Source organism: Pseudonaja textilis, chromosome 14 (genome assembly GCF_049901715.1).
Source record: "Pseudonaja textilis isolate UNSWEBS1 chromosome 14, rPseTex1.2, whole genome shotgun sequence".
In the NCBI taxonomy this organism is placed as follows: Eukaryota; Metazoa; Chordata; class Lepidosauria; order Squamata; family Elapidae; genus Pseudonaja; species Pseudonaja textilis.
Genome location: NC_142003.1, coordinates 7,387,235 through 7,407,407, shown reverse-complemented (window position 1 = coordinate 7,407,407; position 20,173 = coordinate 7,387,235). Strand labels below are relative to the sequence as shown.

General features: G+C 42.6%; 1 protein-coding gene and 1 long non-coding RNA gene across 5 annotated transcripts in view; both read right to left on the bottom strand.

Moving 5' to 3' along the window:
- SNX29 (sorting nexin 29) overlaps positions 1-20,173 on the bottom strand; it is a 180,314-nt gene that overhangs the window by 34,019 nt on the left and 126,122 nt on the right. For 3 of the 4 annotated variants that reach the window (XM_026704236.2, XM_087912360.1, XM_087912357.1), the window contains one exon: positions 10,160-10,976. The exons of the other annotated variant lie outside the window; for it this stretch is intronic. In XM_026704236.2, the coding sequence (XP_026560021.1) occupies positions 10,847-10,976 (130 nt within the window). In that variant the 3' untranslated portion in view covers positions 10,160-10,846. Of the gene's footprint in view, positions 1-10,159; positions 10,977-20,173 lie in introns of those variants that run through there. 4 annotated transcript variants of the gene reach the window in all.
- LOC148124682 (uncharacterized) lies at positions 9,975-10,203 on the bottom strand. The gene is made up of 2 exons (XR_015739521.1): positions 10,098-10,203; positions 9,975-10,038 (listed from the first exon to the last, which is right to left on the bottom strand). It is a non-coding gene; the product is annotated as an uncharacterized LOC148124682 (long non-coding RNA).

Here is a 20,173-nt window from a genome sequence, read left to right as displayed (position 1 = left end):
TTTTCAACTAGGATGGTTTCAAAATGTGCCAGAACTATTTGTAGTCGTGCTGTCCAGGGACCTTGGGACAACTTCCATCATCCCTAGCAACCAAGCCAATACCGGCCCAGATGCAAAAAAAGAAGAAGAAAAAAGTCTATACCCAACTTGACAAAAGGAATAGCTAAGAATATTTTCAAGAAAACAATTCAATTCCTCTTGGTCTTTTTCTGGCCTGTAATAATATGCTTCCATATTAAACATTTCTTACCTTTTCCTGGTGATAGCTCAGAACATAGGATTCCTTAACATTTGCATAACTTTGGAAGATGAATTTAATATTTGTATGTGGGTTGTGGGGTTGTGGGTTGTTGTTGTTTGGCACCATTACCATTCTATTCATGATTTGTTTATTTTTTTAAAAAAAAAGCTTACAAACACATACATGCTAATTCCCTCTCTTGATTTGCAGTAAATTTTTGTCAGCTTTGTTTTGCAACCTGACATGTTAAATGCGGCTAACTGGATTGTTGCCCTTTTATATTTCTGGCATTTAGCTCTCCCTTTCCATTACAAATGGCTTACAGGGATGGGAACAAATTGTTGCTTGCTTCAGATTCATTATTCACTCTTTTTCATAGTAGAAAGCCGGGGAAAAAATCCATTAGCTTTCAGCTCGGTTGTGGACTCTTCTAACCTACTCAGTTCACTCCCCCAGAGCAGCTGCATTTATTGTCTCACGTATATATATGACAATATGCGTTATGTAGTATTATATGGGTACAATAATGAAATATGTCAGCTATCTATCATTTCACTATGATGAAATGCTGAGTTCTGGAAGTCGCTTAAGAGAAGTGAGAAGACTAGAATAACAAGAGTTGGAAGGGACCTTGGAGGTCTTCTAGTCCAACCTCTTGCCTGAGCAAGAAACCCAACACCACTTCAGACAAATGGTTATCCAACATCTTTTTAAAAATTTCCAGTGTTGGAGCATTCGCAACTTCTGGAGGCAAGTTGTTCCGTTGATTAATTGATCTTCAAGGAAATTTCTCCTTAGTTCTAGGTTGCTTCTCTCCTGGATTAGTTTCCATCCATTGATTCTTGTCTTGTCTTCCCGGTGCTTTGGAAAATAGGTTGACCCAGAATAATAGAATAACAGTGTCAACTTTGGAAGCCATATAAGCACCAGATGCTTCCACGTTGCCACTTTCTTAAGCCTGGGAAAATGGGAGGGGGGATTTTCTCGGAGCGTATGTGATTAGACATAATAGCATTCTTCTTCTAAGTGAAGGTCATGTTATTTCTGCACCTGGGTGAGAGGACATCTCAAGATGGGACGGATGGTGATTGGGGCAGGTGATGCGATGATGGGTGCAAGGGGTGGATTTGTAGTTTTTACTTATTGTAAGGAAGTCCGGAACTTTCAGATTTGGGATTCCCCAAATGCCAGTTTGCTACTCAAATAAAAGGAACTTTGGATAGGATGTCTGTCTCGGAGTTATTTGTTTGGAGTGGAGGTTTTCTGGACCGCTGACAAATAGAATGACAGAATTGGAAGGGACCTTGGAGGTCTTCTAGTCCAACCCCCTGCTCAGGCAGGAAACCCTATACCATTTCAGACAAATGGTCGTCCAATCTCATCTTTAAAAAAACAAAACAAAACTCTAGTGTTGGAGCTTCCACAACTTCTGGAGGCACGTTTAATGTTCAATATACAGTGGTACCCTGGTACTCAACTACTTAGAAACTCATTGAATTTGGTACTCGACGCATTTTGACGTGAACATTTTGTCCAAAGTACTCATTGTTTGATGAGTTAGAACTTGTCAGTGCCTTGTGACTTACTTACTTAGGGTAAAAATGTGTTTGGTACTCATCCTTTTTGGTACTCATCAGGCCTCCCTGAACTGATTAATAAAATCTGCCTTCCCAACTGACTTTTGCCTTGCCACAAGGTCACCAAAGGTGATCCCATGACCTCAGGACACTCCAACTGTCATCAATGGGATGGACCCACGGCCAAGCATCCGAATTTTGATCATGGGACTGTGGGGATGCTGCAGCGGTCGGGTGAAAAACAGTCATAAATCACCTTTTGCAGTGCCGTGGTCACTTTGAACGGTCACTTTGAACGGCCCATTTTGGATGCAGGTTAAGTGCAGGGCCTGTGCGGAGACTCGGGGAAAGTGAAAAACAGGCCTCCCAGAAGTTTGGAAAAGGCCAGAAATGGCCCCCAGAGACTCCGGAGTCCACGAGAGGCCGTTTTCACCGGTGGTGGGATTCAATTTTTTTTTACTACCGGTTCTGTGGGCATGACTTAGTGGGCGTGGCATGGCTTGGTAGGCATGGCAGGGGAAGGATACTGCAAAATCCCCATTCCTTCCCCACCCCACTAACCTGCTTTCCAGCTCCGTTCTCCTGTGCAGAGATATAATCATTCTTCTCAGTGGTAAATCGAGGGGTAAGCCACGGTTTGATGCGGCTTTGCCCCTTTTCCACCAAGAAAGAATCTCACTGACCTATTACCACACAAAAAAGGACATGCTGTTCTCTTTGTCAGGCCATGAAAGACCAGCTCCACATGTGGAGCTCTAATGAAACCGATCTATTGCTACTCGTGCTTATGCCCAGGAATCTTCTCAGCTAATGATTAGCAACTGCTTGGAATTAAATAAGGGGCAGCGAAATTCGAGGGAAATTGGAGTTAGTTCGCTTTGTGGCTATGTAAGGATTCTAGGCTGATCCCTCTTTTGACTCCGCCCTCATTTTCTGCCATTCATTCTCCTACGTCTTTTTCCTAATCAAGAAACTGTGGGGATACTGCAGAGGTGGGGTAAAGAACAGCCATAAGTCACTTTTTTCAGTGCCATTGTAACTTTGAACGGTCACTAAACAAACTGCTGTAAGTGGAGAACTATCTGTAAGACGCTTCCCAAACTTTAAGGATTCTATAAAAATAAAATAAAAAACCTGGAAACTGCAGAATCAAATTTAAAAACAAAAATTTAGCTCTTTTGTTCTCTACAAACTTCCCAAGGTTTTTTTTAAAAAATCCATTGGTTTTAAATTGTAGATGATTCTAAAAATTAAACTCTTAAAAGTTAATATAATCCAGAATACTTAATCAGGCTGCTAATATGATTTTTTTAAAAAAAATCTTTTAAAAATACAAAATGTCATTTTTATTTCATCCATTGCAAACTAGCATTTTTAGCCAGGTTATAACAAAACGGCCACACAGCACTTATTATATTTCCAAAAGAAATATTAATACAAGGGAAGTGGGTTTTTTTAAAAAGAAAATTATATATACATAAGTTTTAGAATTATGTAACAGATCACGGGTTAAAATAATACTTATATTAATAGAAGCAGTTTTGGCTCATTATATACATATATCAGAATTAATATCATTTTTTTTTCTTTATGTTCAAATCTGAACAGATCAAAAACACCCATATACTTCTCATCTTTTGCCTAGTCCCAGGTATAAAAGTATTACTTCAGGATATGGCATATTACAAAAGAGGATGTAAGTTGCAAAGTAGGAATGTTGTATTTTCCATCATTTCATTAGATTTAAAAGCCATCTTAATTCAGTTTAGAGGAACTTTATGCAAATAATGTAAGGCTGTTTTTTTTCCTTCTGAAGCCTCCGGGAGAAGGTGATGAGTCTGGGGAGGGATAAAGAAGGGGTGGGGAAAGAAGAGAAAAGAAGGGAAAGGATGATGAAGGGAGGGGAAAGGAAGGGAAGGATGATGAAGGGAAAGGAAAAGAAGGGATGAAGAAGGGAAGGGAAGGGAAAGGAAAGGAAGGGAAAGGAAGGAAAGGGAAGGGATGAGGAAGGGATGAGGAAGGGAAAGGAAAAGAAGGGATGAAGAAGGGAAGGGAAAGGAAAGGAAGGAAAGGGAAGGGATGAGGAAGGGAAAGGGAAAGGAAGGGAAGGAATGAAGAAGGGAATTCCAGGAGAGAAATGGACCAATATACTTCTCAGAACTTTTCCCCGTGTAAGGATGGAAGTATAAAAACATCAAATACATTTTTTAAAAAACATGAACGTATGGATCGGTTCTAACATGCAGCAGAGTTATCCATGATGGTGCTATTGGTTTAGCAGAAATAGACACAGAGATTGAGCGAATAGGACGGAGGAGTGGAGACAACGAGATTCAACACCACGCTGAGATGCAGAAAACTACAAACCACCCGGAAGCAAGAGAGTGGAGATTTTTCAAAAATAAATCACTCGGGTCAAGGCAAAGTTCCTCAAACCAGTGAAACCAGCTGACTCATGAAGGCCTCCTCCTGGCCTGCTAGGGCAAGAGCTGTTCAACTAGCATCAGCTTTTGAGCTCCATCAAGCTTGGAGCTACACGTTGCACACCATTCTCCGGAAGTAGCTGAGGACTGAACCCAGTTGGGAAGACCGTCTTCAGGAAACTTAGGTGCTGAAATTGCTATTTTAAGCAACTTTTGGGACCGGTCAATATTCCTTGATGGAGAAGGGAAACAGGGAGGGTGCAAAAACCAGGTGGATGAAACAACTGTGCCAAAATAAACCCCATTTCATCTTTCAGATCCTATGGCCCTGAGGAGCTCAACTCCTGGAATTCTGGGAGTTGAAGTCCAGAAGTCTTAAAGCTGCCAAGTTTGCAGACCCCCACATCTAGGACAACATCAGAAAATCCATATTCTCTGCCCCACTGCTTTAAACGTTCAGATCCACAGGTCTACCTCCTTTTCATAACATTGAATTCAAAACAATTCAAGGAACAGACGTTCTTAATTTTATTAATCACTTTTTGGGGGGGAGGAGAAAAGTTTATGCCTGTTTTCCCCCGTAAGCTACAAATTATGGAAAGGGTCTCTTTCCCTCAGAGACGCCAAGGAACATAATTAACTGAGCCACAGAACTGAAGAAGTAGTTCTGAGGAAGAGACCATTTTGCCTCTTCATCAGGAACCAAGCTGGAAATGGGGACCTGTCATGCCTTTGTTGGAAACTGATTCTGAGGGAGAGGTTGAGCAGCTGACAGGGAGTGGGAGTGTGGCTCCAGTGGCTGTGGAGGAAACTGGGGAAGGGCACAGTCCGGTTGGGCATTTAGAGGAAGACCCAGGCCCACCCGCTCTTCAACCTAGGGCATACAGGGAGGAACGGAGAAGGGAGCAAAGTGGGTTATGGGGGAGAAAAAGGCCCTGATTCCCTTCATTAGCTGAAGCTGGGAAAACAGGATTTTAAAAGGGCATTTGCGCAGAGCACCTTGCTGGAAGCAAAGCGTGCATTATCGCTGTTTGTCAAGTCTTATCTGGGTACTGGTGTCCTCCCAACAGTGTGTGTTTCATTATCGTTTGAAGTCTGCAATTCCTTATCTTGCCCTGTCTCATTAATTGCTGCAGCGTGGTTTGTGTTGGTCTTTATTTATAATCTATATGTACTTTGAGTTCGGACTGAATTTCTTCTCTTTAAAAACTGTTCTTGGGAGACTGTTCTTTTTCTCCAGCTGAGGATAACTGGGCATTGGGAGCCAAGCTGGAGATATTAAAGGGAACTTTACCTAGTTTTGTGACTTTGTTGCTTTTGTGCCATGCTCCGGGTCATCACAGGACCTCAAAGTCCCAGCCAACCACGACTACTACATCAGGAGGCGTTCAGCTAGGGAAGGTCAAGCGAAAAGAAAAGTGGGTTGACTTGACTCCCATCTTTTCTTTCTCCGAAGCACATTCTCACACCTTAGCTCTGACCCGGGTTTTTTTTTAGACCTGAATTCTCTCTAAGCAAGTACTGCTTTCCTCCTCATTAATATGACTCGACAAGTAATTTCTCATTACTGACTGAGGTGTTTGCACACTTCACATCCCATTCATTACCGCTGCTGTGAGCGGTCCAGTCAACAACTGCCTTTTAATAGCCACCTATTCATTTCATCTGACAGCTAACAACCAAGCATCTCTTCCTATATACGATGAAGTATGCATGTCAGGGCCTCCAACCGAACCCTATGCATATGGCCTTGCTCTGCAAGTCAAATTTTAAATTTACTGCCGGGGTGTTTCTTATCTCTTTGACTAGCTGGCCACATTAAATTCCCATCAATGTTTTTTTTTACAGCCTGGCTCTTTTGAAAATGGTGACAAGGCGTTTGACTGCCATTACTCTGCCAAACCCCTTGTGAGAATAGGAGAGGCTTAGAAAATGGCTAATCTTCTCCAATGAGGTGTGATTTGTTAAGCGCGCAGAATGGTTTTTATTTAGGTGGCTCGAGACAAATGTAGAATGAGTTCCTCGGTAATGGGGAGCTGAATAAATGCGCTAAAAGTCCTTATGCGGGGCAGGTTTTGGAGCTCATCGGATACCTAGTAAGAAAAAGAGGAAGCGATAAAAAAATATCCCAGGTACAATTTGGAGGTTGAGAAGAAGAAAAATTTATGCCTCACTTCCCCAAAAGAAGCTTTTTTTTTTTTTTTAACTTTTGATTTTTGTTCACCTTCACCTAGGGTTATTTTTTAGCGCTTGTTAAAGAAAATTAGATAGACAGCCAGGGTATGGCTGCCTTATTCTAGAACGTTCTAGTGCTTCTCAGCTTTAGCAACCTGAAGAGATTGTGGAGTTCAACTCACAGAATTCCCCCTCTCGCTTAGCTGGCAGGGGAATTCTGGGGATTGAAGTCCACACCTTTTCAAGTTGCCAGGCCGGAGAAACACTGGTTTAGAGTACGTGTTTTCAGAAGAGAGGGATAGAAATGAAATATACACCGAAAGCCCCTGGAGCATTGGATTCTCTGAAGTTTGATCTCTCCGTGGCTTAAGTCCAGCTGTAATCCGCGGGACGGACTCTAAAGCTTGAATTCACGCAATGCAACGGGCACCTTGGGGGCCATGAGCCCTGGGAAGAATTGTATGACATAGCTACTTATTGCCAAGCAGCAAAGCCACTCTAGACACTCTATGAAATCCCTCCTCTATGGTATCGATCCCTGTCAACAGCTCTGCCTTGTTAGAAGAAGAGATACAATCTCTTACCTGCCCCCACCCCCCGCCTCCTCAAAAAACAGAAAGCTAGGAACCTCCAAGGAGTTAAGAAGGCAGATATATATTTTAAGCAGCTTTTTCCCATTCCTCATTCCGGGCATGCAAGTCCTAAGAGAACACCGTATCTTAATGCGATTTTGGCTAATGCCTCATTGGTCACATTTTTCAGGAGGAGAAGGAGGGGGGGAAGAGGGAAAAGAAGAAGGAGGAGGAGGAGGAGGAGGAGGAGGAGGAGGAGGAGGAGGAGAAGAAGAAGAAGAAGAAGAAGAAGAAGAAGAAGAAGAAGAAGAAGAAGAAGAAGAAGAAGAAGAAGAAGAAGAAGAAGAAGAAGAAGAAGAAGAAGAAGAAGAAGAAGAAGAAGAAGAAGAAGAAGAAGAAGAAGACAGTCTTGATAGCCTCACACCTTCAAAGTAACCCCTTCTATGCTCCTGAGTCAAATTCTGGCTGACTCCCATGACTGCTTTCTCAAACTTCCTTTGATCTAGGATTTGACTAAGCAAAAGTCCTTGGCACAGATTTCTGATCAAAAGGCTTGGTCCTCCCTGTCTGCCAGGTCTTATCGTTGGGGAGGAAATGCAGGAAGGGGATAAAGAGTACAAAGGAAGAATTTCATTATTCGCCCAAGTTCAAAATGACTCACTGCTAAGCACCTGATCAGAAGGTGGGATGCAAATATTTTTACTACCAGTTCCATGAGTGTGGCTAGGTGGGCATGGCTAGGTGGGCTTAGCCCTGTGGGCATGAGGCACAGCTGATCATTGGAACAGCTGATTGTCAAGAGGAAAAAGAAAATAGAAAAAAAGATACCGGTTGGGATGAACCGATAGCTGTTTTTTTAACTACCGGTTCACTCGAACCGGACCGGACCGGTAGAAATACCACCACCGCACCTCATTCATCTCCATTTCAGCTGTAGTGTGGTTCCCCCAAAACTTGGGAGGGGATCCACCAGCCCAGTGCAATCAGCCCCAAATGTGAGTTCCTCCTCTCCTGTTTTTTCACACTCAAGTCTCAGTGAATTGTGCTCATTCAGACGGGTCTAACTCACCCAAAGTGCTCTGGATGACTTGTGCTCTTTAGAGAGTTAACGCACCAGCTTGCTCAAAAGTTCGTGAATCCTTTTATTATTTGGAAACAAGGAGAGTGCAAAAAAAAAAAAAAAACCCCAAACCCCTAGCTGGGTGGAAATGCTTCTCTGGGAAAGCATCTCTACGGAGATTCTCCGTCATCCAGATCATGGTTGTCCCAAAAGTGCTTTTTTTCCTTCCCCCCCAAGAGGCAACTAACTGGACTTTCTGGTTTTTCTTTGAAGACGTTTCGCTTCTCATCCGAGAAGGTCTGACTGACAGGATAGCGGGGAATGGAAGGATTTAAATAAAAGGATGCAAATGACCAACAAGGAATATCAATCCTTCCATTCCCCACCATCCAGTCGGAGCTGAAGAAGCTTCTTGGATGAGAAGCAAAACGTCCTCAGAAGAAAAAAACTAGAAGGTCCAGTTGCCTCTTGAAAAAAAAAAAAAAGCACCTTTGGGACTTCTCCGCTTTGATACTCAACAAGGGAGGGTCAGCCCATTATAGAGAGTTTAATAGAGCAAAAAGAGAAGTGAGACCTATTTAAATATTGAGAGGAGCCTCCGATGCACTTCGAAGGAAAAGGGAGGCTTCATTCTTGCGAAGCGTTGAGCGATGCATCTTCCGGGAGGAAGAAGAGCTGAGTTATGATTGACAGCTTATGCGTCCGGAGGGAATTAGGCGCCATTTTCTACTTCAGCTTTCCCACCGCTTCTCTTCTGGACTCATTTTGCGTCATCTATATATATATATATATGAGACTCAATATATATATATTACAAGAATATATATATATATATATATATATATATATATATATATATATATGAGACTCAATATATATATATATATATTACAAGAATATATATATATGAGACTCAAAATATATATATATATTACAAGAATATATATATATATGAGACTCAATATATATATATTACAAGAATATATATATATATATATATATATATATATATATATATATATATATATATGACTCAAAATATATATATATTACAAGAATATATATATATATATATATATATATATATATATATATATATATATGAGACTCAATATATATATATTACAATATATATATATATATGAGACTCAAAATATATATATATTACAAGAATATATATATTTACAAGAAAACCTCTCCATTCATGGGGATGAGCACCGGTGCACTTTCATTTCGAAGTCTTTGCCAAGCTTACTTCCAATTTTTTTTAATTTATTGTTCGATTTTTTTCTTTTTAGGAGGATGAAAAGAATGGCGGAAGCGGTCCCCTTATTTGGATGCTGAGAGAGGCCTTTTGTTAACATGTTTCCCCCACCCCACCCCCAAATAAAAAATCAATAGTGAAAGTTTAGGCAAGCAGGTGGAAAGTTTTCTGCTTCCGCCCCCCCGCCAGCCCCCTCCTTGCCCTCCGCCCAACTCATCATTAATAATTCCACTTCAAACAAAGGATGAGTGTCAAACTGCCTTAACATCAAAGCAGGATGATTCATCAATGAATTGGTAGTTTGGGGCCTTACAAGATCGGGGATGAATGGAAGAGAAAGAGGAAAACTATCCCCTGTTGTTTCTGTTTCTTACGGCTTGGGAGAAAAAGGGAGCAAAAAACGGGGGGGAGCGAGGGGAGGGAAGAAGGGGGGGGGAGGATGGCTTAAAATAAATAGCTCGATAATGCTCACTTTTAAGTACATTGCGGGAAATGTCCTTCTGAGGAAACTGGAAGGCCAGGAGAGCAATCCTGGCTGCAAAAGGAAACTATCATCGTAAGAGCTATAGAAACTCTCCCAGGTGAAAGAGAAGCCATGGTGTCTATGGCTTAATCAAAGGAAATGGAAACTTTATTCTTCCTTTCTCTCTCTCTCTCTCTCTCTTCCTTCTTTTTCTTTTTTTCTTCCTTCCTTTGATTTTCCTTTATTCCTTTCCTTCCTATCTCCTTCCTTTCTTTTTTTGTTCCTTCCTTTGGTTTTCCTTTGTTCCTTTCCTTCCTATCACCTTCCCTTCTTTTTCTTTTTTTCTTCCTTCCTTTGATTTTTCCTTTGTTCCTTTCCTTCCTATCTCCTTCCTTTCTTTTTCTTTTTTCCTTCCTTTGATTTTTGTCTGTTCCTTTCCTTCCTTCCTCTTTCCTTTCTTTTTCCTTCCTTTGATTTTCCTTTCTTCCTTTCCTTCCTATCTCCTTCCTTTCTTTTACTTTTTTCCTTCCTTCCTTTGATTTTTTTCTTTGTTCCTTTCCTTCTTTCCTCCTTTCTTTCTTTTTTTCTTCCTTCCTTTGATTTTCCTTTGTTCCTTTCCTTCCTATCCCCTTCCTTCCTTTTTCTTTGTTTCCTTCCTTCATCTGATTCTTGCTTCGTTCCTTTCTTCCCTTCGTTCCTTCTCCCTCCCTCTCTCGCTGTGTTTATCAACCTTGAAATTTTTTAAAAAAATGCGTGGACTTCAACTCCCAGAATGCCCCAGCCTCCATGAGGAATGGCTGGCTGGGGAATTCTGGGAGTTGCAGTCCACACAACTTAGAGCAGAAAGTGCTGCTCTAGGGCAAAAGAGACCCTCCCCCCACCTCATTGTTGTGGGAAAGGACTGCTGCTTGGAAGGTGGTTTGTTCAATTGGGCGATGGGTCTTTCAACAGGGCAGTATCTTTTCGGGGGAAATCCCTTCCATGCCATCATTGTTGACTGCTTCTCGTCCTCTCACGCAGACTTGGATCCTCAGGGCAAACTCAACGGCTGGTCCTTGCAGGGGCCACAGGTCAAAGGTCACCACTTTGAGGTTCCGGGTTGCGGGGTTCCCTGGGGTGGTTCCGAGACAGCCTGGGGAAATGGGTGGTTGCTCGCCGATGGTTGGTTTTGGTGGCAGGTTCTCCTGCAGGTTGGAAGTCCCTAAAAAATGGAAACAGAGAAATTAGGAGCAAACACTCCTAAAGGTGCTTTATATGCAACCAGCCTCTTTTTGCCATCATAGAGCTTACAGGGCTAGAAGGGATCTTGGAGGTCTTCAACCTCCTATTCAAGGCAGGAGCCCTCATATCATCTTCACTGAACGACCTCATATAATCCCTTGCAGCATGGACAACTGAATGGAGCTAGCAGAGTCATTTAATGGCCAGATGCCCTCCCTATCGCTAATGAGGAGTTTTATTCAGCAGATATTCATTCTCAGGGTGGCTAGAGAAGAGAAACATCTGCCTCTACCTAGGATTGAACTCACAGCCTCCTGATTGTGAGGCGAGAGCTCCACCTCTAGGCCACTGCACCCCTCCTGCAGGATCCCTTATATCAAGGGTTTGTTCAGTCTATTTTTGAAAAACTCCAAGCCACAGAGCACCCACAACTCCAGGAAGCAAACCAGTCCAACGTGTTTGCATCAAAGGTGGTGAATTCAGCAGGTTCTGACCAGTTCTGGAGAAACAGTAGCGGAAATTTTGAGTAGTTTGGAGAACCAGCGAATCCCACCTCTGACTGGTCCTGCCAACCCCATCTCTTCTCTGTCTCCCATTGAGTCCCAGCTGATTGGCTGGGTCTTCTTTGGTTGCCCTGCACAGGAGAACGGAGCTGGAATGCAGGTTAGTGGGGTGGGGAAGGAAGAGGGACTTTGCGGTATCCTTCCCCTGCCACGCCCACCAAGCCACGCCCACCAAGCCACACCACGCCCACAGAACTGGTAGTAAAAAAAAAAATTCTTGAATCCCACCACTGGTTTGTGTGGTGGATTACTGCAAAGCCGCTGGTACATTCAGCTCAGTAAACTGGTTCTGATGGAACATGAAACACAAATGTTACCAAAGGAAGACTTCTAAAAAAAATTTAAGCCATGCTCACAAACCATATTCAACGATAAACAAGTGTTATGAGATTCTCATGATAATCCAGTAGCAAAAAAGCTTACCAGCTGCTCCTTCATTTAAAAACAGATTGACAACCAACAGAGTGGCAAACTCTGAGACAATTTTGTTTTGTTTTTTTTCCCCCAATGGCTTTATGGATCTTCATGATTCACAGTTAAAAGGACAAGGAACAGAATAATGAACTGCGTATAATGATAACTGAAACTAGGCAGTAGCCACAAACATTGGTATCCTGAGAAGTTCTGGTTATCTAATAGGTTTTCAGGGAGTGGAAAATACTCTATATCCCAAGGTGCGTGATTCTAGGTAGCATATTCATTTCGATATCTGTTATCTAGAATTAAAAAAGATGTTGAGACTCTAGAAAAAGTGCAGAGAAGAACAAGCAGGATGATTAGAGGACTGGAGACTAAAACATATGAAGAACGGTTACAGGAATTCGGCCTGGCTAGTCTCGGGAAGAGAAGGACCAGGGGAGACAGGAGAGCTGTCTTCCAATATTTGAGGGGCTGCCACAGAGAGGAAGACGGGGTCAAGCTATTCTCCAAGGCACCTGAAGGCCAGACAAGGAACAATGGATGGAAACTGAACAAGGAGAGATTCAACCTGGAAATAAGGAGAAACTTTCTGACAGTGAGAACAATCAACCAATGGAACAGAAGTTGCCCTCGGAAGTTGTGGGAGTGCCATCACTTGAGACCTTCAAGAAGAGATTGGGCTCCCATCTGTCAGAAATGGTGTTGGGTCTCCCGCTTGGGCAGGGGGTTGGACTAGATGACCTACAAGATCCCTTCCAACTCTGTTAATCTGTTATCCACATAAGTATTTGGGTTAAATATTGAATGTATGTGTATGGGGGGGAAGGAAATTAACTCTAGCTTAGTTCACAACATTTGAGAAAAGCTTTACCGTTATCAGCTCGGTCTACCTTAAAATCCGAAGTTATATCTCGTGTAGCGGGGTTAAAAGCAATTCTTTTGATGCAACATGATGGCTGGCTCCACATCAGTTCCTCCCCTCGGGTTCCAAAATAAATTGAAATAAAGCAAAGTCTCCATCGTCCACAGCATTATTATTATTACTATGTTGGCTCTTTAGCAGGAATGTATATTTGGGCTGACATCCTTGATTGCTCCTTTTAACTCGGGGCTACAGAACTCAGACAACGGGCCATTTTTCTCCCGCATCACCGGAGAGCACACCAACATTAAAGACAATGCAGAGAAGATGCTATCCATCACTGTCCTCATATTTCCCGATCTGCTCCTCTTGAGCAATAGATAGCTTTACAGATGACTGTTCTTATGCTTACTGCTTTCCTTTTAAGGGGCGGCGGTGGGGAAACGAGATAGGGAAAAATGTGGATTTCGTCAGCAGACCAGCAAAGGTGTTCATCGACCAGAACAATCCTTTAGGATCTCAAGGTTAACCATTGGAGGGTGCATCTGATGCCGGCCCAATGAAAAGAATGATGGCCGCTATTGAAACGTCATTAGGCTCTCAACACAGAGAGAAATTCAATCGCCGTTTCAATAAGGGAAACTGTTGACATTCTAGACTATAGAGAAAGCCTGGAAGCTTGGCATTCCGAGAAGCCAGCCATCGACAGGCCCATAGAGATAAATGCCATTGACATGCCATTTTGAAGAGAATGTTTATAGCTCAGGGTTGAACTGTGGGGTGCCTGGTCCTCTCTGAGCTTAGTTATTTTCTTGCAGTGGTTTTATGCAATTAGGTGACATCATCAGTGCTAGAAGAGAGGGAGAGTTGTGGAAAGGAGAGGAGGAGGAGGAGGAGGAGGAGGAGGAGGAGGAGGAGGAGGAGGAGGAGGAGAAGGAGGACGACTACGACAACTGTGGGGTCCTTGATGCTCTCTGAGTTTGGCTGTTTTCCTGCAGATTTTTCATTACCCAACAACGTAAAGTCATCAGTGCTAGAAGGGAGTGGGGTTTGCCCTCCATTTATATACAAAGTGATTGTCCTGCCAGGGTGGGTGAGAATCGTCTTGGTGGTTCCTTGACGTTCCACTAGAGAATTCCTGGCACTCAGACAAATCAGCCATCAACGACAAACAGATAAACAACATCTACATACCGTTTGAAAGAGACGATCAACAACACCTCCTGACCAACAAACAGCACCCAGAAAGGAAGTAAACGATATTCCAACCAAGGATCTACCAACTCAGCAAATGACAGCCTGATTAAAGAACCACCAAAACACACTCACCAACACTGAGACAGCAAGTTATTTGAATATAATAGAAAGCAAACCCCTTTTCTTTGTAGCACTGATGTTATTACCTAGTTGAGAAATGAAACATATGCAAGGAAACAACCAGCCTCAGAGGGCACCAAGGACCCCACAGTCCTCCTCCTCCTCCCCTCTGCAAACCCCATTTCCTTCTAGTACTGATGGTGTTACTTAGTTGGGCCTCAGAGAGCACCAAGGACCATACAGTCCTCCTCCTCTTCCTCCTCCTCTTCCCCTCTCCTCCTCCACTCTGCAAACCTTGCTCCCTTCTAGCACTGATGGTGTTACCTAGTTGGGTAATGGAACATCTGCAAGAAGACAAACAAACTCAGAGAGCATCAAGGACCTCAAATACTATTTTAAAAAAGATACAACCCAAAGCCAAGGAAGGAAACACAGAGCTCACGACACGCCTTCAGCAGCCAACGCCCAGATCAGAAAAGAAGAGTAGTAGATAAACAGATTATCAAGGACGTGTGTCCTGATTCAAACTCTCCCAAAGAAAGAGATTTCTTTTCCAAAGGTAAGGGATCCTTTTGAAGATATGACTAAGCATTAAGGAAAGAAGGAGGGTAATATTGAGACGCTTGAACAAGACTGGACAGGTAAAGCTAGTGTTACAGGTAAAGGCTAGGGTAATCCCAGGTTTATTTTGAAGTGGCCACAATGAACTAGGACTTTTTTTTACCTAGCTAAGAGAGTCCAGGGTTAAAACAACAACAACAACAACCACCACAAAAAGCAGGGATCCAGTAAGAGGCAAAAATCAAAGGTCCAAAAAGAGAAGTTATCTGCACAACACACACTCCTGTTCTTCAATACGGCAGCTCCTCCTGCTGGTAAATTCAAGAAACAACCTTCACACTGACCCACAGGCGAAGTTCTCACTGATGCTTGGAAGAAAGCCAACGTTTAATTATGTCTTTTCAATAATAATAATAATAATAATAGAGAATGAAAAGTTCTACGTGGTACAAAATGGAGTTTCCACACGACGGAAAGCTAAAATTCCAATAATGGACAAAGATGACCAAGATACACAGGTAGGGTGGATGCTTCCTGATTATTTCTACCATCCTCTTATTGTGGATGGTCACACAGTGGCATCACCAGCTGCTGATATGCTTGGAGGACAGGCAATCCAGTGATGGCCTGTACTGAATGAATCTCCAGGATGTCTAACAGAGCTTTTTTCCCAGGAGAAGGGACATAGGTTGGCAGCACATTCCCTGTCATCCTCCCGTTTAGGGAAGTGGAGGCTAAAACATATGAAGAACAGTTGCAAGAATTGGGCATGTCCACTTTAATGAAAAGAAGAACTATGGGCCTTTGAACCAGGTTAGGGTTCAAAAGTACAACCAGTTTATTTCAGGCTACCTCTACACAATGAATCTGATCTACTAACCACATCTTCATTTAACGGCCCCCATATTGTGGAGTCTGGGCAACGGGATGGAGCTAGCAGAGCGTTTTAATGGCTGGATGCCTTCCCTGTTGCCAATGCGGAGTTCTGTTCGGCAGATAGAATCTCAGTGAGCCCAGAGAGAGAAATATATCTGCCTCTACCTAGGATCGAACTCACAGCCTCCTGATTGTGAGGTGAGAGCTCCCACCTCTAGGCCACCATGCCGCTCCAAGAATCAGGTCTACTTAATGGTCAAGGCAAACTGGCACCAGATAAGCGTCAACGGAAGCTCCGCCCTCGAGCTCACCCTGGTTGTCTCCTACACGGCCCTTGGTTTCTGTTTGAAAGGAACGTTATCGCTACTACTATGAGAGGCCTAAACAGGCCTCGGCAGAAAAGAAACTCTTCCAAAGAAATGGTTACTAGAACCAAATGGTATTTTCAGCTGCCAATATTCAGATCTGCTTCCATGGAAACAAAATGCTATCTGGGCAAAAAATAAGATAAAAGTGTTAAAACACATCCATTTCATTGGAAGGTTGTTAAAAGCGAGACCCCCGTGTTTTATCTACCAGCTCTCGCAACTTCTCATTTTCTCCTGGAAATCGGAGGGGGGAAAACCTGTCAACCTTCACACCTGCAACCTCTGTCAGCTTCCCACCACACAGCCTGCTTGCCAAGCAGGAAAGGTGAGGGCCTGTAAAAAGTCAGCAAAATGCGTATGTTAAATAAAATTAAACAAACTTAGAAGCCAGCAGCACATGGGCGGGGGGATCCATGGGGTAGAAAACTCCTGCAGGACTTTCTTCTCCCTTGACAGGGGCCGTGTTTTCTGGTCTCACCTCTGCTCAGGTGGGATGGCACAGGCGGGCTCTTCTCTTGCTCCAAACTATGACATCTGAGTGATGTCCCCCGCGAAGTCTCCTTGATGGCACAACGCCGTGGCTTGTAGTCATCCCCAAGAGCTATAGCAACAGCAATAGCACTTAAGACTTATATCCTGCTATACAGTGCTTTACAGCCCTCTCTAAGCAAGGGCTTCTTTGTGGCAGCCCCTGAGAAGGACCACCTCTGGTCCTTCTTTTCATTAACGTAGACATACAAGGCTCCAAACACCAAGAAAGACATCCTGAGGTTCTTCTAACCTTTATTGTTCCTCACTCTGGATAGATACCTTACCAACCCAAAGCAAACTTCTTGCATCATGCAAGAGATACACTGAGATACACTGCAAGGATGGAGCCAACAGACTCCCTTCCTCCCAATCTACGCAACTGCTTGTGGCTGAAGAGAACGCTTTCTTCACCATTACTAAAGGCAATGGATCACTCACTTCGCACTTCTATCTGTGGAATATCACTGTAATGTTTTAGGATATTATTCCACAGTCAAGATTTTCTTTAGGGGTAGAAAAAGTGCAATTTTGCTATAACTGAGCCCAAGCCATTCCAGGTATGATATCACTTGCACAGTTGCAGTTCTACTAGAGATTGAAATCCAGGTATTTTGTCCTTCCTTTCTCCTAAAAATAAACCTCTTTCCATATTTTTTTTTTCAGCAACTGAAGGGATGAATACAGCTGACCTAATTACATCCGCCGCCACCATTTTCCATCACTACCATCCTTGCCATCTCAAGCTTTCCTAAAATGAAGATATTTTTTTTGCCACTTGTAAGCTTTTAAACGTGATTGCAAACATTGGGCTGGTCTCCATAAGCACTCTGTTAAAAGAAAGGAAGGAAGGAAGGAAGGAAGGAAGGAAGGAAGGAAGGAAGGAAGGAAGGAAGGAAGGAGAAGGAAGGAAGGAAGGAAGGAAGGAAGGAAGGAAGGAAGGAAGGAGAAGGAAAAGAAAGAAAGAAAGAAAGAAAGAAAGAAAGAAAGAAAGAAAGAAAGAAAGAAAGAAAGAAAGAAAGAAAGAAAGAAAGAGAAAGAGCTATGGTTTTCACCACAGTGCTTTTATGGTCTGGATCACAAAATGTTCTAGGGCCTCTTGTGCAACAGTTGGTACAAAACCACAACTTGCCACATCACATCACCTTAAGGCACATGTTATTCTAATCTCTCTTATGAAATGAGCCTCATAGGATTCTGTACACAACGTTGTCCTTCCTAGAAAATTATTATAACCAGCGGATAAATTGCAGTCTTTGTACTGTGATGCAGATGCTTTATTTATATACAGTATTATATTTGTATTTATAGAACAATTGCAGGAATTGGGTATGTCTAGACTAGTGAAAACAAGGACCACAGGGGACATGATAGCAGTATTCCAATATTTGAGGGGCTGCCACAAAGAAGAGGGGGTCAACTTATTTTCAGAAGCACCGGAAGGCAGGAAAAGAAGCAACGGATGGAAACTAACCAAGGAGAGAAGCAACCTAGAATTAAGGAGAAATTTCCTGACTGTGAGAAAAATTAACCAATGGAATTCCATGCCTTCAGAAGTTGTGAGTGCTTTTTACCTGAAATTTATAGTAAAGATAATCCATATTTGATTATTCATGTATTAACTGCAGCTGGAATTGTATTTGCTCAAAATTGGAAAGGTGAAGAGATTCTTAGTGATGAAAATGTGATTAGAAAAATATTAGAATGTGCAGAAATGAATAAATTAACACTTGCAATTAAAGATAAGGAACAAACTGAATATTATAAGATATGGGAACAATTTTATTGATGGCTAGAGAAAAAATATGAAAGCTAGAAATAGCTTAATGTCAAGTGGTAGTACCACTTTATAAGGCCTTGGTAAGACCACACTGTAGGGACGCAGTGGCTCAGTGGCTAAGACCCTAAGCTTGTCGATCAGAAAGGTCGGCAGTTCAGCGGTTCGAATCCCCAGCACCGCATAACAGAGTGAGCTTCCGTTACTTGTCCCAACCTGGCAGTTCAAAAAATGCAAGTAGAAAAATAGGGACCACTTTAGTGGGAAGGTAACAGCATTCCACGCGTCTTCCGTGTTTAGTCCTGCCAGACACATGACCACGGAGACGTCTTCGGACAGCACTGGCTCTTCAGCTTTGTAGAGCCGGAAACAACTAGTACGTATGTGCGATGGAAACCTTTATTTTTAAGACCACACTTCAAACACTGCATCCAGGTTTGGTCACCATAATATAAAAAAGATGTTGAGACTCTGGGAAGAGTGCCGAGAAGAGCAACAAAGATGATTAGGGGATTGGAGGCGAAAGCATATGAGGAACAGTTGCAGGAACTGCGTATGTCTAGTTTAATGAAAAGAAGGACTAGGGGTGACGGGATAGCAGTCTTCCAAAATCTAAGGAGCTGCCATGAAGAACAGGGGTGGGTCATCCTATTCTCCAAAGCCTATGAAGGCAGGACAAGAAGCCACGGATGTCCTCAAACAGCGTGACCAAGGGGGCAGTTAAGATCAGGGGGTAAAAACCATGCCAAAAAAAAGGGGGTATCTCTAGGAAGGATGGCTTTTGCAAAGAAAATTCATGGAAAGGGTAAGAATTCCAAGTTTCGGCTGGTGAACAAAAATGACAGCTATGGAGATGATTTTCTCTCCTTACATTAAGCTGCTGAAAAGCAGCCCAGCAGGAAAACCAGGAGTGCATTTTTGCAGGACTGGACTCAGCTTTTGTTCTGAGACTGATCAAACACTGAGGTGGCTGCTTAAACGCTTTGTGTAGGCAGATTGCCTTAGCCACTCTTTGGTGCCTGGGAAAATCTTGAGGCTTCCAGCCAATTTTATTTTATTGTTTTAAATAAAGTAATTCCACTGAATGCAAAATCTTGTTTTCATTCCTGGATTCAAACGGTTACTGCAATTGAGGTTGGCTTTCAAATATCCCAAAATGCAGAAGCCCAAGTCAAAAACACAGGCATCCCATTCCAAATACAGTACAGGTAGTCCCCAACTTACAACAGTTCATTTAGTGACCGTTCAAAGAAACACAGCACTGAACAAAACTTGATTTATGACCATTTTTCACAGTTACGACCCGTCTCCATGATCCTGTGACCAAAATTTAGACGCTTGGCAACTGGTTCATACTTATGACCGTTCCTGTGTCTCAGGGTTACGTGATCCTCTTTTGCGACCTCTTGACAAGCAAAGACAATGAGGGAAGTCGGATTCATTTAACAACCAGGTTACTAACTTAGCAATTGCAGTGATTCGCTTAACAACAGTGGCCAGAAAGGTCGCAAAATGGGGCAAAACTCACTTAACCAATAACTCGCTTAACAACAAAAATTTTGGGCTCCGTTATGGTCATGAGTAGATGACTTACGTTTGTTTTCATGTTTGTTTGTTTTTTAAATAATATTTTTATTATGGAACAGGTATATAACATTTTTTTCTTTTATTACATAAGAGAATAAAATAGTCAACAACGAACAGAACCGGGGGGCTTGATTCTCCTGGAGAACCACAGTGCAGTGCTTCAATCTGACAAAAATCAAATTAGAAATGTTGTCCGGTGTTTCACAGCTGAAGTGTAAATTGGAACAAATGTGATTGCCTCTTTTAGTTTCCCAAGCAAAATCTCTGCAGTTTGGATATGGAAGCCAGTAACTCAACCAGCAAAAGAACTTGTAATCT